At 36.4% G+C, this 16,575-nt stretch overlaps 1 protein-coding gene across 1 annotated transcript in view; it reads left to right on the top strand.

Moving 5' to 3' along the window:
- CDC42BPA (CDC42 binding protein kinase alpha) overlaps window positions 1-16,575 on the top strand; it is a 774,086-nt gene that overhangs the window by 661,830 nt on the left and 95,681 nt on the right. The window contains exon 21 of the mRNA XM_007936985.2: window positions 3,554-3,570. Coding sequence (XP_007935176.1) covers window positions 3,554-3,570 — 17 coding nt within the window. The remainder of the gene's footprint in view (window positions 1-3,553; window positions 3,571-16,575) is intronic.

Genomic DNA, 16,575 nt, shown 5'->3' with positions numbered 1-16,575 from the left:
AAAATTACTTTTGATTTCTGTTTGTATGCATACCTCCATATTCCAGCCTTAAAATTCTGGTGGCAATTCATCATTACATATTAAGACAAAGTGCTGATTTTCAATGAAATTATTTTCAGTGTTTATGGAAAATCATAGTGTTGGTGGATACATACATGAGGAGGGAGACAGATTGATTTTCTCAAATTGAGTCATCAAGAAAGAAGTATAATCTACCCTTTTCTATTAAAAACATTAAAATAGATGTCTGGTTTCCAGGTAGGGTGTTAATGCGATAGTGATTTCATATCATTGTTAGCCATAAACAATCTCAGCTTAGAAAATATGTTGTCCTTTATATTCAGAGGTAATTTTAAGAGATGTACATTTTTAGTTGTTTTTAATACACCCCCGTCCAAAAAAAACCCACTGCCATCAAGTCAATTCTGACTCATAGCGACCCTCTTTTGGTTTCTAAGGTGATAAATCTTTGTGGAAGTAGATTGCCTCATCTTTTTTCCACAGAGCAGCTGCTGGGTTTGAACCGCCAACCTTCTGGTTAGCAGTCAAATGCCTTAGGCATTGTGCCACCAGAGCTCCTTATTTTTAATATAGTGGTAATATATTTACTTTGAGCTGTTCATATTCTTTTTTTATGGTTTTAGCACACTCCATACTCTGATCAAGATGGATACACAAAAAGTAAAGGTTTCTCTTTGTTAAAATTTTTTAGCACTTTTTGCACATACATTACTATGTTGTTGTTGTTGTTATGTGTCGTTGAGTCGGCCCCGACTCATAGCGACCCCTCCTTGGGTTTCCGAGGCAGTATCACTACGGAAGTAGGATTGCCCAACCTTCCTTCCAAGGAGTGGCTGGTGGGTTTGAACCGCCAGCCTTCTGGTTAGCAGTCAAGTGCTTTAGCCACTATGCTACCAGAGCTCCCATACATTACTATACTATGTATAATGTTGGATACAAAGATAAATCAGATATGTCTTAGACTTCAAAACGTTTATTTATTAATAGGAAAAATAAATACATAGTTATGAGCTATGTGGCATAGAAAGTGGCAAGTGCCATAAAAACTGTGGGAGTTCAGAAGGATTCATTCAATGCTTATTGAGAATTTCTTAATGTATAGGCTTTATGCTAAGCGTAATACAGCACTTCTAGCCCTTAAGGATCTGACAGTCTGATGGAAAAGACAAAATAGATAAACAGATATTTGTAAGTCTGTATGGTAAGTACAATAATAAAACATATGGACTGCATCTCATAGGAGCACAAATGAGAAGTATCTAACTAATCAGAATGGAGCTCTGGTAGCATAGTGCCTAAGGCACTTGACTGCTAACCAGAAGGCTGGCAGTTCAAACCCACCAGCCACTCCTCAGAGGGAAGGTGGGGCAATCTACTTCCATAGCGTTACCACCTCGGAAACCCAAGGAGGGGTCACTATGAGTCAGATCCAACTCGACAGCTCTTAACAACAACAACAATCAGGGAGGTCCAAAAAGGCTTTCTAAAAGAAATAATGCCAGGGCTCGATCATTACACCTGACTATGGTCAGCAAAACAGAAGTAGAGCTGCATAAGAAGGCATGTAGTATATTCTAGGTATGCAGATCATAGGTCTAGAGTGAGTATTGGTAACAGAGGCAGATTTCAATTCAGTTTGCTTAAAGCAGAGTGAGGCAGGGGTTGATGAGAAATGAGTTCTAAGACATAGGTAGGGGCCAGAGTCAGGATGACTTTAGATTCCATTTTATGAAGCATAGATTTAATCAGCCCCTTATGTGATTATTACTGAAAGGTTTACCCGAGGGGGAGCTCTGGTAGCCTAGTGCTTAAGGCATTTGACTGCTAACCAGAAGGCTGGCGGTTCAAGCCCACCAGCCTTCCCTGGAAGGAAGGTTGGGCAATCTACATCCGTAGTGATACCACCTCAGAAACCCAAAGAGGGGTTGCTATGAGTCGGATCCAGTGCAACAACAGTGAGTTTGTGTTTTGGTTTATTAATAGCTAAGGGAGTGTAACCAGGAGAGGACTTGGAGATTTTAGCCTTAATGATGGAAGACTGACTGGGATAAGAAACAAAACCTTGCTCAGAAATCCACAGGCCTTCTAATCCTGATTTCTTGCTGACTCTTTAGGACAGTGTTAAGTCACCTTATGTTACAATTTCTTTTAGAAAAAAATAATAATCCTATCTACCTATCTGACAGAGTTAATGTAAAATAAAACTGATGATATTCAATGTTTCTCATCTTTGAAGTTTTCACTTTTCTCTGAAATCGTCCATAACTCTTGTTGACCCAGTTTATAAATTCCCTCCTATAGATACCCTTAGGGGAGCTCTGGTAGCACAGTGGCTAAGGCACTTGACTGCTAACCAGAAGGCTGGCAGTTCAAACCCACCAGCCACTCCTCGGAAGGAAGATGGGGCAATCTACTTCCGTAGTGATACTGCCTCGGAAACCCAAGGAGGGGTCGCTATGAGTTGGGTCCGACTTGATGGCACATAATAACAACTACAACTTAGATACCCATACAGTATCTGTTATGGCATTTGTCACATTGTTGCTGGCATGTTGTTTTCCCAATCAGTGTGTGAACTCTTGAAGGTGCACATGGTGCCCTGTTTCTCTTTTAATTCCTTATATCAGCATAGTATTTGATGTAAACTCTCAATAAGTAGTAGGTTGGACTGAATATAACAAATTGCTTAAGTAAGTATGGTTCATATTTGAGAAACTTAGTGTTAAACAGTTTCAAAAACTTGAAAATTATTTTGAGATTATCATTACTTTTTCCTAATTATTTAATTCTTTAATGTCAAAAAAGTGAAGGTCCCTCTTTTGACTAAACCTTACATAGAGTCAGGATAGATAATATTGTTGAAATAACCATTTTGTTTTAGTCCATTATCAGTAATTCTGAAGCTAAAATTTAGCTTTTATTTAAAATATCATCTTTGGAAAAATTAAAAATACGGTAGGTAAATGACTGAAGCAAAGGCAGTCAATTAAATATTAATGAAAAGGTCAGTGGTTCAAACCCACCAGCTGCTCCTGTAGAAGAAAGAATGAGGCATTCTGCTTCCGTAAAGATTTACTGCTTTGGAAATCTAGTGGGTGTCACTAGGAGTCAGAATCGACTCAATGGCAATGAGTTTGGTTTGGTTTTTGGACCACTGAACCAGAATTATTTGGGTCCTTTTTCTGTCTGATAAGTTTCAGTTTACCACAGTAAATCTTTCCAGAAAACAAATTGTCCACCATTTGTGTATGGAATATTATCTTGTGAGTCATTGTGTGTGGTCCAATGAAAACTGTATTATCAACCAAGCTGGAGCAAATGTTCTGTTTGTTTGTTTGTTTTTGGTTGTCCTATCCTCCAGTTTTTCTTGAAAACAAGTATACTTTCAATCTTTCAAAAAATGTGGCTTTGTTTGCATATTTATATACTTTATTAATATAATAGTAGTCACTGAGAATGTTATGTGTGTAAACATTTGTAACATACAGTGTTCTCCTTTCTTTGTTGAAGCACTCTTCTTCCTGTACTCCAGCTAGCAAAAGCAGACGTGTAAGAGATTACTGCACTTTGTGTCCCCATCACCCCTTCTGCCCTACCTCCTGTCCTTTTTGCCTGTGGTTGCACAACATGCTAACGTTTTGTGATGTATTATTACATTTATTGCATGTTTTGTGCTGCTGCTCCTGCTATCGCTGCTCTGCTTTTCTGTAATTTTTTTTTCCTTGTTTTTTTTTTTTTTTATTTTTGGCTTTGATCTCAAAGCTTTAGGAGTGTTCACATAAATTTCTATAGCCAATTAAACTAATAAAATAATAAGATGTGTTTCATATTTTGATTGGGGAAAAACAGTAATCCTAAAGTAGGCTTTCAAAATTGATCAAATATAAAGTAAATGAGTTTCTAAGTGAGAATTTGACACAAGCAAATATGTAGAGATTTCTGAAAGATTTTAATTATGTAGGAAGACAATATGCAATTCATGTTATGCAAAATTTTAAGATATTTGAGACATGTTATAGATCTTGTTGTCTATAATTTTATGTCAGTCATTTCTGGAGAAATCATGGGGAATTTATTTTTGTTCTAAATGTAGTTTAGATAAAAGTACTATGGCCAGTAGAACTGTGAGTTCAGCTGCCATCTCTAATCTCAAACTAATTACTGAGCTTTATGAAAAGATTGTCGGCTCAACTATTTCTTAATTTTTTTTTTTTTTTTACATTTGTGGACAATTAAAACCATTACATATTTGGACTTATTAGTCTGATCATATGTTAGCTGTGGGAAGACTAAGATGTTTTGTGCTCAGTTGTATTAGGTTCTGATATCAGCCTGTAAATTGATTGGATTTTTACATACTTATTTTTTAATAAAGTTATAATTCATAGAGCTTTTGTCTTTCTGATTAAATTTATTATGGATAATAATATCCCAATTACAGAGTTTCACAGTTTTTGGTTACCCAAAACATATTTCTGAATATTAAAAGAAGGAAAAATGTCTTAAGGAAATAACTGTTATAAGAATCTAACTTAAATGACTATATATATATATATGTAGTCATATCTGTATATGAAGGAGCTCTGGTGGTATAGTGGTTAAAGCATTTGGCTGCTAACCAAAAGTTTAGTGGTTTGAACCCACCAGTAGCTCTGCAAAAGAAAGATGAGGCAGTCTGCTTCTGTAAAGATTTGCAGCCTTGGAAACCCAGTGGGGGTCACTATGAGTCAGAATAGACTCAATGGCAGTGAGTTTGATTTTTGGTAGATATATATCGATATGTTGTTGTTACGTGCCGTCGAGTCATACCCGACTCACAGTGACCCCTCATTGGGTTTCCAAGGCAGTATCACTATGGAAGTAGATTGCCCTGTCTTCCTTCTGAGGAGTGCCTGGTGGGTTTGAACTGCCAACCTTCTGGTTAGCAGTCAAGTGCTTTAGGCACTATGCTACCAGAGCTCCCATATAGATATGGAAATAGACATATATTCTTACCTATATTTCATTTATTTGTTTATTAAATACGGACAGATTTCCCAGCTTTCTTCAATTTTTCTGTGCTTAAATGTCTGATGAATGAAAAAAATCATCCACTGAAAATTAGTGATAAAGAGGGAAATGACTGAAGAATTATCAGTTATTCAGCAGTTAAGTAAAAACATCTCAGTGGAATAGTGAGGAACCTCAGTAGTCCCTGGAAATACCAATATATTACAGTAGGACAGAAATAGTTAACATTCCTAATGGTGACCCTAAGCATAGTATACCATGTTATATGCCATGTGTTTTAGATACACAAACATGTAATACTTTCATAATTTTAAAATTCTTTAAGTGACTGCTAAATGCCATTTAAATATTTTCTGTATTCTTGTTTTACTATGCTATTAAGCCTCTTTTATGATTTACATACTTACATTCTTTATAAATGGTGTTAATTATGTATAATATAAGAAAGATTTGTTAGTAGTAGTAGTATTGTCTGAATACAAATGGTAAGGTAAAGTTTCATAGTTTTGTCAGTAATACAGATAAATAGTGAATGTCTGATTTCTGGTTGTTCCTTTAGAGTTTCAGACAGAGATTATAAATAACCAACATGGAGTTAACTTATTTTATATTTTTTGGAAATTTATAAATTCTGAAGAGTAGATATTCAAATGAATATATTGAAAATAAGGAGAAATTTTATAAAAAGAAACAAGTTACATTACTTGTAACTAGTAAGATTACACATACTAGTCATAAAAAAACAAAACAAACCCATTGCTATCAAGTCAACTCTGACTGATAGCAACCCTATAGGACAGAGTAGAACTGCCCCACAGAGTTTCAAAGGCTGTAATTGTTTACAGAAGCAGACTGCCACATCTTTCTCCCACAGAGCAGCTGGTGGGTTCAAACAACCAACCTTCAGTTAGCAGCCAAGTATTTAGCCACTGCACCATCAGGGCTCCTTTTATTATTCATAACCTTCAATAATTTTTTTTTAATGATAAAATATTATATTTACAGTTTTCCACATGATACAGTATGTCTGTAATACTGTTACCATTTTTATCATAAAAGTTCTATTAACAGAAATAATTATACCCATTCATTATGTATTAACATGGTTAGTTTCCAAACACCAAGTCATTATGTGAAAATTGACATTATGCAGAAATAGAGGATAACCACATCAGATCACAAAATGAAGGATTACTACATCATTATGTAACTGCCAAATTACACTATTACATAACTGCCAAGCCACTGAGAATCATGGCCCAGCCAAGCTGATGTATCACCTTAACCTTCTACTTTTGCCTCGCACTTCAGCATTCGTTACTGCCAGATATACATCATTAATGTGCCAAATAGATAGTTAGATTTCTTACCATTGTCGTAAATGCAAAATGTCAGATAATGAGATAGTTGGTAGGTGAGGAATAGGTGTATATCACTAAATATTTGGGTTTGTAAAGTGTTTCTAAATACAAAACATTTGATCATTTGTCACTTTGCTGCCAAAAGTACTAGTAGCTGAAAAATTTTAAAAACTGATGGAAATTTAGTTTTTTCTGTGTTAACTTAGAGTTTTATATTTTGCAATATAAAACAGCATATTAAATAGAAGCTGCTTTTTAATAGTTTAGCTACTTATAATCTATATAAAATCTGGTATCTTCTTTAAAATCAAATTTCTTATGAGAATGTTGTTACTGTACATGTTAAAATATGTAATTATTGTTTCGCCTAAAAACAAGGCCCACTGATACATATTTAAGATGAGGCATTTCAATTATTTTTATTTATAAGACCATCCTGCATTTTAGTTTATATTATTTATAAGACCATCCTGCATAATTTGAGGACTTCTTGACAAGTAAGTCAACTAAAAATCTGACAGTTACCTGAACCTGAAAAAAATCATTTGCTATTTCACTGTGCTACTCTGAAAATACATTTTGAGAATCATTCATTAGAAAGGTTTTAATAAATTCAGGGAATGTTATGGACTTTTTTCATGACAGTCTTAGGCAGTGTGGCCAATACTACTGATAAGCTTTTCTGATATTTTGATATTAAGTTTTTTGCTTCTTTTTAACATTACAGCATTAAGTAAAATGACATAGAAGTATAGTAGATGTTTCTACTGCCTGTTCATCAGAGTAACTTCTTAAAGTATGTTTACTTAAGAAAAAATTACCCAAAATTAGGGGGAAAATCCTATTTATATATATTCCTTATTATTTATTTTCCTCAGTGCATGGCAGTTTAGAAATGTTGAGTATATTGTTTAGATGTTCAGTTAAGATTTGTCTTCAAGATCTTTCTTTGGACAGTATCCAAATATACTGTGCAATAGCTATTAGCTATTGCATTTTATCATTTTCCCCTTTTTATCATTCTGTGATCATAAACCCAATTATTGAATTAAGATATCTATTAGTGATTTATATTTTAGTTTTTACTAAAATTACTCAATCCAGTGCTTATACTTAATGTTTTAATATTTTTCATAACGAATTCTTTAATTTCCTTGCTTTAAATATAATGTTAATGATTATATCTGCTTAGAAAGTTTTAAAATACTTTGTATAAAAAATACATACCTACTTCTGTAAAGATTTACAGCCTTGGAAACTCAATGGGGGTCATTTCTGAATACTTAACTCTCACCTCATTCATCTAAGGAAATTATATTTTGATCTATCCTCATTCCAATTATTTTCTTTCTTTCTCCCTTCCTTCCTTTTTTTTTTCTGGTGGCATAGTGCCTAAGGCATTTTACTGCTAACCAGAAGGCTTGTGGTTCAAACCCACCAGCCACTCCTGGGAAGGAAGTTTGGCCAGTCTAGTTCCTTAGTGATACCACCTCGGAGGGGGCCTAGGAGGGATCGCTATGAGTTGGATCTGACTCGACAGCAGTGGGTTTGGTTGTTTGGTTTTTGTGTGTGAAAAACTAATTCGAACAAAAATACTTTCACAGATGCCAGTAATTCTTCAGAACGGCCAAGAGGTGTGTGTTAAAAGCCTCAAGAATTCTTTAAGAGTCACTGCTTGGTGCAGTCACAGATTAACTAGTGATGGTATATATTTCCTCTGCCAAATATCCTACTGTGATGAAACATACTAGTAAATGTTTTAACAACCAGCTCTGTGGCAGGAAAAAAAGCCTTTATTTTGAGTTTGCAGATTTTTGTGCTGTAAACATAGCATGGCAGATATCAAGCTGCTAATGTGGCTTCACTGAACTCACAGTTGTGAAGACATGCGCACACTTGGCTCCAGAAGCCTTGAAAACAGCCTGGCACACCACTGGACCATATGCTGGCAAAATGGCTTAAAATAGTGTATTCTAATTCCTGCATAAGAAAATATAAATTGTAAACTCAGCTTCTTCTGTCTGCATGGGATCACCTGGCACATAGAGCAGGCCCACATTAAAACTTCAGTCAGTGCTATGGGAAATGACAGTGTAACAAGGACATGGAGGCAGCATCTTCTGAGCTCCTCTAACTTCACAAAAAGAAGACAGAATCACCATCAGCAGCCCAAGGCTTATTCTTGTGAGGTCAGATGTGCCACCACCCTCCAGCCTTTTTACCAACTTTGACACCAACCCACAGTACTCACTACTTCTCTGCTAGGTTCGATAATTCATTGCAATGGCCACACACAACTCACAAACAGTGCTCACGATTATAGGGTTTATTAGGAGCTCTGGTGGCGTAGTGCCTAAGGCATTTGACTGCTTAACCACAAGACTGGTGGTTCAAACCAACAACCACTCCTCGGAAGGAAGATTGGGCAATCTACTTCCGTAGTGATACCACCTTGGAAACCCAAGGAGGGGTCGCTATGAGTCAGTTCTGACTTGACAGCAGTGCGTTTGGTTTTTTTGGTTTGATGGCGTTTATTAGGGAAATAACAGGCTACAATTCAATTTCAGGAACATGCTCAGGATACAGTTCTTCTATTAGGATAGTCTCCCCTCTGCTGTGCCCTCAGACACTCCTTTCTGGACTTTGGCCTCTCATCCTGGCCTCTGCCTCTGTGGGCCAGGTAAGCCTGCCACTCTGTTTCATGCCTCTTGGTTTCACTGTCACAGTCGCTCCGCTGGGGAGTATCTCCACCAGGGTGTCTTTCAGCCTGAGAAGTCTAGCACAGGGATCTTGGGTCCAAGGACACACTCTATTTCACCTCCAGCTCTTGTCTCTGGATGGCAATGAGATCAGGGCTCATTTTAAACCTAGCAGAGTGACAAAACTAACCAATCCCAACATCGGCGTTTTATACACTTTATTTGCATGGTCCCACCCAGTAATCTAGTGAGAGTTACAAAGACTATGGCTAGAAAAGCCATACCAAGTAATTCACTGCAGCACAGACAGGCTCTTGTTTTTCTCAATTTTGGAAGGATTTTTAAAATAATTTGACCCAGAGTTACAAAAACAAACAAAAAAAAAAAAACTCGCTGCTACCAAGTCGGATCTGACTCATACTGACCCCTCCTTGGATTTCTGATGTGGTATCACTACGGAAGTAGATTGTCCAGCCTTCCTTCCCTATTGAATTTAGTCGTATTGACAGCATTATCCTTTTCACAGGAACTTCTGATTTTGTATCTGTCCATCAAGCAAGAGGGCTAAAGGTTTTTGTATGACAAGTCAGAAACTTAAATTTTCTTAAAATGACCCACCCAGTTTTTTAAATATAGGAAATCCTCTAACTGGACACTACTTAAAATCTTTTGATTATTGGAATCAGGTTTAAGTTCGAAGGTTGGGCAATCCTACTTCCATAGTGATACTGCCTCGGAAACCCAAGGAGGGGTCGCTATGAGTTGGGGCCGACTTGATGGCAAACAACAACAGTGTGAAATATATCAATACTGCTGTGCTTATGAGTTTTCTTTTCACTGAATCCTCTGCCCCATGGACTCTTATTCAGCTTATAATTTATATAATCTTATGAAAACTAGAAGGAGGAGATTTTTAGAAAGCCAAAGACATTTCTTCCTTATTCCCAAGCCCGGGTAGTATTTCAGATTAATAATTTAAACTGATGGAGCTCTGGTAGCATAATGCCTAAGGCATTTGACTGCTAACCAGAGGGCTGGCGGTTCAAACCCACCAGCCACTCCTCGGAAGGAAGGTTGGGCAATCTACTTCCGTATTTATATCGCCTCGGAAACCCAAGGAGGGGTCACTATGAGTCGGGTCTGACTTGACGGCACAGAACTACAACAACCTTCTCCGTGGCTGTCCCTGAGTCTAATTGTGAACCAAGTAAAATTTGTCCTCAGAGCCCCTCACGTTTCTTTCTTTAACTCACTTCTTTGTTCAAAGCTCACTATCAGGAAAAGAGATAATAGAACTTAGCCTCTATAGTTATTAAATTGCTTTGTAAAATAATGACTTAGGTCTAACAAAGAGTGCTGAATTTGGCATTAAGAGATGGAATTCAGACTTCTCTCTTCCTAAAATATATTAATTTAATGAAATGGGCCATTACACACATAGAGCTAATGTTCAATAGTTCTAGTATTTAAAATATTGAAATACTTTCCTAGCAGTTGGTAAGTAGCTGCTGTTACAAGTCCTTAGAAGCCTCACTGAGACCCACCTTTTCCCCATTTCTCCAAACCCACTAAAACAAACTAAAGGTTTAAGGCCTTTGTTGCTGTCTGTGTTAGTCAGCCCTACCAAAAGTAGAATGCTGGGATTCCAGAGGGTACCTCCCCATGCCCACCACTTCCAGAGACCATAGGTGGGCACTGGCAGAGGGCTACCATTGTGTTTACCAGGCCACTAGCTAGTCCCTGCAGTTCCCACATACCTGCCAGATATTTTTTAATATTCCACATTGATTAGAGGTTGACTCTTTTATATATGCAACATATCATAATCCAGACAGTCTTCTACATTAATTATAGATGGGAAGAATTCCCAACTTCAAAAAACAATTTGTACATATAGAGAGTGAAGCCATGTGCTCAGAGTTCTGTTAGGCTGAAAACCGAGTGAAAAGTTAGTAACTTGTCAAATCTTTTTTCCAAGTATCTTTATTCACAGTCATTTATCATGTAGTCCACATTTTAAAGAGGTTTCTTTGTTGACTTAGTTGAAGTACAAGGACTATCATTATTTTAATTGGTTGCTCTAAAAATTCTACTTTGTAAAACATTTTTTATGAATATACTTGAATCTTTCATCGATGGCATTTCTAAGGAGTAGTTGACTACATTATATCAGTCACTCATGCCCCCCCCAAATAGCAACCACAGTAATAATAAAGAAGGAAAAAAAAAAAAAGGATTTTAAGTACATATTTAAATTTCTTTAAATGCTGATGCTCTTTTTATTGGCTTCCAGCTTCTGACCTAAGCATTGTTCTTGCTTTATAACAGTGTCAAAACAAGTTCTGTAACCTCCTTCCCAGACTGCCTTCATTGCCTCTAATTATAAAAACTCAATCCTGGTAATTTTGAAAAGTGCCACACTGAATAGATTATTAATCAGTGTATGCCATAACAAGATTGTGTATGCTAAGTTTTAATTCAAAGGATTTTTAATTTCTAAAAATACTTGGTGTAAAAGGGTGAAATTGAATGTAAATGCTAGCATTCTACTGATACAAATTAAAAATGTTTAGTATGATAAGCTCAAAGCTGATAGGATAGGGTTTTTTGTGGTTTTTTTTTTTTTTCACTTTCAATTAATGCCTAGTAGAGGACCAAATTTCATGCTTATCAAGGACAAAATTATTCATCTCTGATCCGCAACACATCTCTTTATTGTATACTCTACATTTATTTCACATACACAGTTTGAAAAGTTCTGGGTGGAATACAAGTGTATTGTATAGCATTACAGATTGTGGCCCAAAGTGAGAGATCAACAGTGAAGATTGGGAAGGAGCATTTTGTTGACTTTTGTTATCACTTGTTTATATTAAAGCTAGTGGTTATGCATTTGTATAATGACATATCCCTAATGTGAATATCCAAACTAACTTTGTTATCTGCCTTTTTCAAGAAATGTTGTCATGATCATGCCTTACAAAAATTTACTAAGAGCTACAAGTTGTTTAAGTGATTTCTCGGGTTTTGTTTTTCCTGACTTATTTTCCTAGACTGATCCTGTTGAGAGCACAAATGTACGGAATCCGAATGTCAAGTTTTACATCCAGTCAAGGTCCACATCTCCTTCCACATCTAGTGAAGCTGAGCCAGTTAAGGTGCCTCATTGGAGCAGTCTTGCTCCCCAACTTTTCAGTTGTGTCAGGAAAGGAGAATCTCATTGCAAAAACAAGTGGAATTTTTCTCTTGTTTTAATCATATATTTGTGTATTAAGTCATAGTCTATTAGAGATTATGACATTTAACTGATAATGTGGAGAAGAATAGAAAATTAAAGTAGAAGACTTCCCTAAAAATTCACCTTCAAGTAGACAGAAGTTTTATTTAACTATAAATGCAGTCTTTGTTTTACTTAGAGAACTATGTAGAAGAGAGGAGAGTCGTATAAATTTTGAATACAAATCCTGTAATTACATAGTACAGTGCTGTTCTCATATTTTAATTCTTCTAATAAATTTAATAAGCCATCATGCAACTAATTTGTTTCATATTAAGTATAGCTTCAAAACAAAATTGCCACTATTGGCAACTGCATAGTTTATTCTAACTGGTAAATCAGAAACAGACATTACAAAAACGGCAAGGAGGCCACATGTTCTGACCTCCTCTAATCCCACGAGAGGAAGACAGGATTACCAGCAGTAACCCAAGACCTATTACTGCAAGGCCAAACATGCTGCCTCCCTCCAGCCCTTTCACCAACCGTTCCTCCCAACGCACCCACCACCTCTCTCCTGGGTTCGATAATTCACTGCAGTGGCCACACAGAACTCACAGATTATGGGGTTTATTAGGGAAGCACCAGGCTACAACTCAAGTTCAGGAAGAACGCTCAGTCTCTCTCCCAGCCCAACGTCCCTCAGCCAACAGTCTCTCACAGTCTCTTTCCCAGCAGTGCTGGTCCCTCGGTGTCTCACTCAGCAATGCGTGTCTCTCGCATCCCTTTCCTAGCAGCACGTGTCTCTTTCAGCAGCACGTCTTCCTCCACCAGCAGTCAGAGAGAGTTCTGCCTCCAGGAGGCCTCCTTTTGAGCCCAGCAGGGTGGTCAAACTAGCCAATCATAGCATCAGAACTCTAAGCACCTGAGAGAGAGTGGGCACCTCCCAGAACATTGTATTGTGCCACGCCCAACAGAAATACTCCACGTTGATAACATTTACAATCAGCTCCTCAGTTGCTCATTCCACTACTGAGTTTACAATGACTTATGGGTAGAAAAGCCATACTAAGTAATTTACACTGCAGACATTCAGTTAAGTCGTATCTTTTAATTTAGTACAAAAACCAATATTGTGTTCACATCCAATGTGGATCGATAGTTTTGAACAGCCGTTTGTCCAGTTTTCATAAGCAAGATCCATCTTCTCAACAAGTCAAAAGGATGTGTACTTTAAAGTACACATGTATTTTGTACATCTTTGAATGTGCCTCAAAGATGTAGTTCTGGTTCTTCAGTCAGCATTACAGTTCACATAGAGCTCCTTGGCTTCCAATTTTTTAATCTCCATTGTATCCAGTATTCCAATAGATGCGTGTAGTCTAGTATCAAAAGCTTTATGAAGTGAAGCATGAGTTAAAGTTAGATTCTGACCTCATTTTTTTCAAACCCTAGTCTTCTTTAGACTGGTTAAGCTGATTAGAACCTCTCCTTTTTTGGTTATAATCACATTACTATTTGGGGTCTATATGTTTTTATTTTTAATTCTCCTGGTGAAATACTTCAAACATACAGAGAACAATATAGTAAACACCCATGTAAACACCATCCATAGATTTTACAGATAGGAACATTGTGCCCCATTTTTTCAGATTTTTTCTGGGAGAAATAAAATCATCTAAAAACTGTTGAAACACCTTCTACTGTACCATTCCCCTCTCTCCTTCCCCAGACATTTCTGAATATCCTACAGCTAGTGTGTATCTTCCCTTCCTTGGGTTTGTGTTTGTTTCGTATATATCCAGGAGCAATATATAGAATGCTTGTTGTGTATTTAAAAATACAACTGTTATCTATATCCTTCTGCAGTTTTTTTCATTCAACATTTTGCTTTTGAGGCTTATAAATGTAGATACATGTCTGTTTAGTTCATTCATTATAACTGCTACAAAACATTGTTTGGATATGCCATAATTTATTCATTTATTGTCCTGTTGTTGGATATTTAGGTTTTTTACAGATTTTCTATTACAACCAGGGCTAAAATGAACATCCTCCTATCTATCTGCTTGTGCAAGTATGTGGAGTTCATTTAGCATATATACCTAGGAGTTGATTGTATGTTTATATATACTGGGTTGTATGGTATATGCATTTTCAACTTTAAATCTTGCCTAATTTTTTTTCCAAAATTGTTGGACCAGTTTTCATTCCCACTAGCATTGTGTGAAAGTTTCCAACCTCCCCTTGGTACTGTCAGGCACTGGCTTTGGCCAGCTTGATAGATGTGAAGTGGTATTCTTGTTTTAGTTAGCATTACTCTGATTTCTAGTGATATTGAACATCTATTTATATGTTTATTGGCTATTGATGATTTGCCTGTTCATGTCCGTTGTCCATTGTTCTGTTGTTTTCTTACTGTTGTCTAAGTGTTCTTTGTATGTTCTAGATATTAATCCTTTCCCAGCTATATGCATTGCAAATACCTTGTCCCACTCTGTGGCTTAATTTTAAATTTTGTTTGCAGTGTCTTTTTGTCTTGCAGAAGTTTTATTTTAATGTACTCAGATTTATCAGTCTTTTCCTTTACAACTTCTGCTTTTTATATCTTTTTAAAGCAATTCTTCCCTATGCACAAATTTTCTAAGTGTTTTAAAATTTTGCATTTGTAGGTTTAGCACCTTTACTTGCTTATGTGTTAGTAAATATCAAGCGGAAATTTATTATTATATTTTACAGGAAATGGGGCTCTAATCTATTTTTCCTGTATGAACAATCTACACTCATATGTTTCTCCATTGGTTTATAATGTTATCTCTGCTGTATATGCATCGGTCTGTTTAGGGATTCTCTGTTCTCTTCCATTATTCTTTTTGTCTATTTCTGCACCAACATCACATTATCTTAATTAATATACCCTAAAATAATGACTTGTACTTGGTATAATGAACTATCCCCGTCTACTTCATTCTTCCTCATTTTCTTCTTGACTCTTTAGTTTTTCCATGACTTTTAGGATAACCTTATCAAGTTCTCTGTGGGGCTTTTGATTGGAATTACATTGAACTTGTAGATTTATATGAGAATTGACATCTTCATGAGGTGGAGTCTTTCCACTGTGAACACGATATTCCTTTAGGATTCTGTTATATTCTTCAGTAAATTTTCATTATTTTCTTCATGAATGTACTCCATGTTGCTTATTAGATTTGTTCTTAGATACCTTAAAGTTTTTGTTACAATGATGATGTCCTTTTTAAAATATATTTTCTCATTGGGCATTTCTGGTATTTATAAATTCTATTGATTTTGAATCCAGCACTCTTTGCTTAGCTCTTTTTAATTCTAATAATTTATCTTGGACTCTCTATGTATATTACAATGACAGTTTCGTTTTCTATTCATTTTTAAATAGGTTTTTAGTCTTTCTATTTTGTCTTTCATAGTTAGCTTTTTAAATGTTAATCCTAAATTGGGTTCAAAACTTTTAAGCTATTTAAAAATAAATAAAAATTTAAATTAAAAGTAAATTCACAGTTAAAACTGAAAAACTCAAAGTAATTTAATTTTAAGGTAGTAACACATATAAAAGGAGCTCTGGTAGCTTAGTGCCTAAGGCATTTGAGTGCTAACCAGAAGGCTGGCGATTCAAACCCACCAGCCACTCCTCGGAAGGAAGATGGGGCAATCTACTTCATAGTGATACTGCCTCGGCAACCCAAGGAGGGGTCGCTATGAGTTAGATCCAACTCCACAGCAGTGAGTTTGGTTTTTTGACATATATAAAATATTTTACTTTCTGAGGCAACATAGAAAAAGGCAAAGAAGGATCATCCAGTTTTCTCTCAACATTTTAGACTATTCTGTAACTTTATATGATGACTACCTTTTTCCACTGGTTGACTTGCTTAGCTTTCTGGTAGGAAGTCATTCTTTGTGTCTATTTTTTTTAATATATTAAATTAAGTAGTGTCTTTTTTTTCTCACAGTAGCGTCCAGTAGCATACCTTCATTCAAAGAACTATTATAGTTCAGTAATGTTGTTGTTGTTGTTGTTGTTAAGTGCCGTCAAGTCGTTTCCGACTCATAGCAACCCCATGCACAGCAGAACGAAACACCGCCTGATCCCGTGCCAGCCCCACAATCCCTGCTATACTTGAGCCCATCATCGCAGCCACCATATCAATCCATCTCCTTGAAGGCCTCCGCCTCTTTCGTCGACCCTCCACCCTACCAAGCATGACATCCTTCTCCAGGGAATGGTCCC

The sequence above is a fragment of the Orycteropus afer genome, unplaced genomic scaffold, assembly GCF_000298275.1.
Source record: "Orycteropus afer afer isolate SDZICR_OR568_19922 unplaced genomic scaffold, OryAfe1.0 scaffold00039, whole genome shotgun sequence".
Taxonomy (NCBI): Eukaryota; Metazoa; Chordata; class Mammalia; order Tubulidentata; family Orycteropodidae; genus Orycteropus; species Orycteropus afer.
This window is presented reverse-complemented; position numbering and strand designations above follow the sequence as displayed.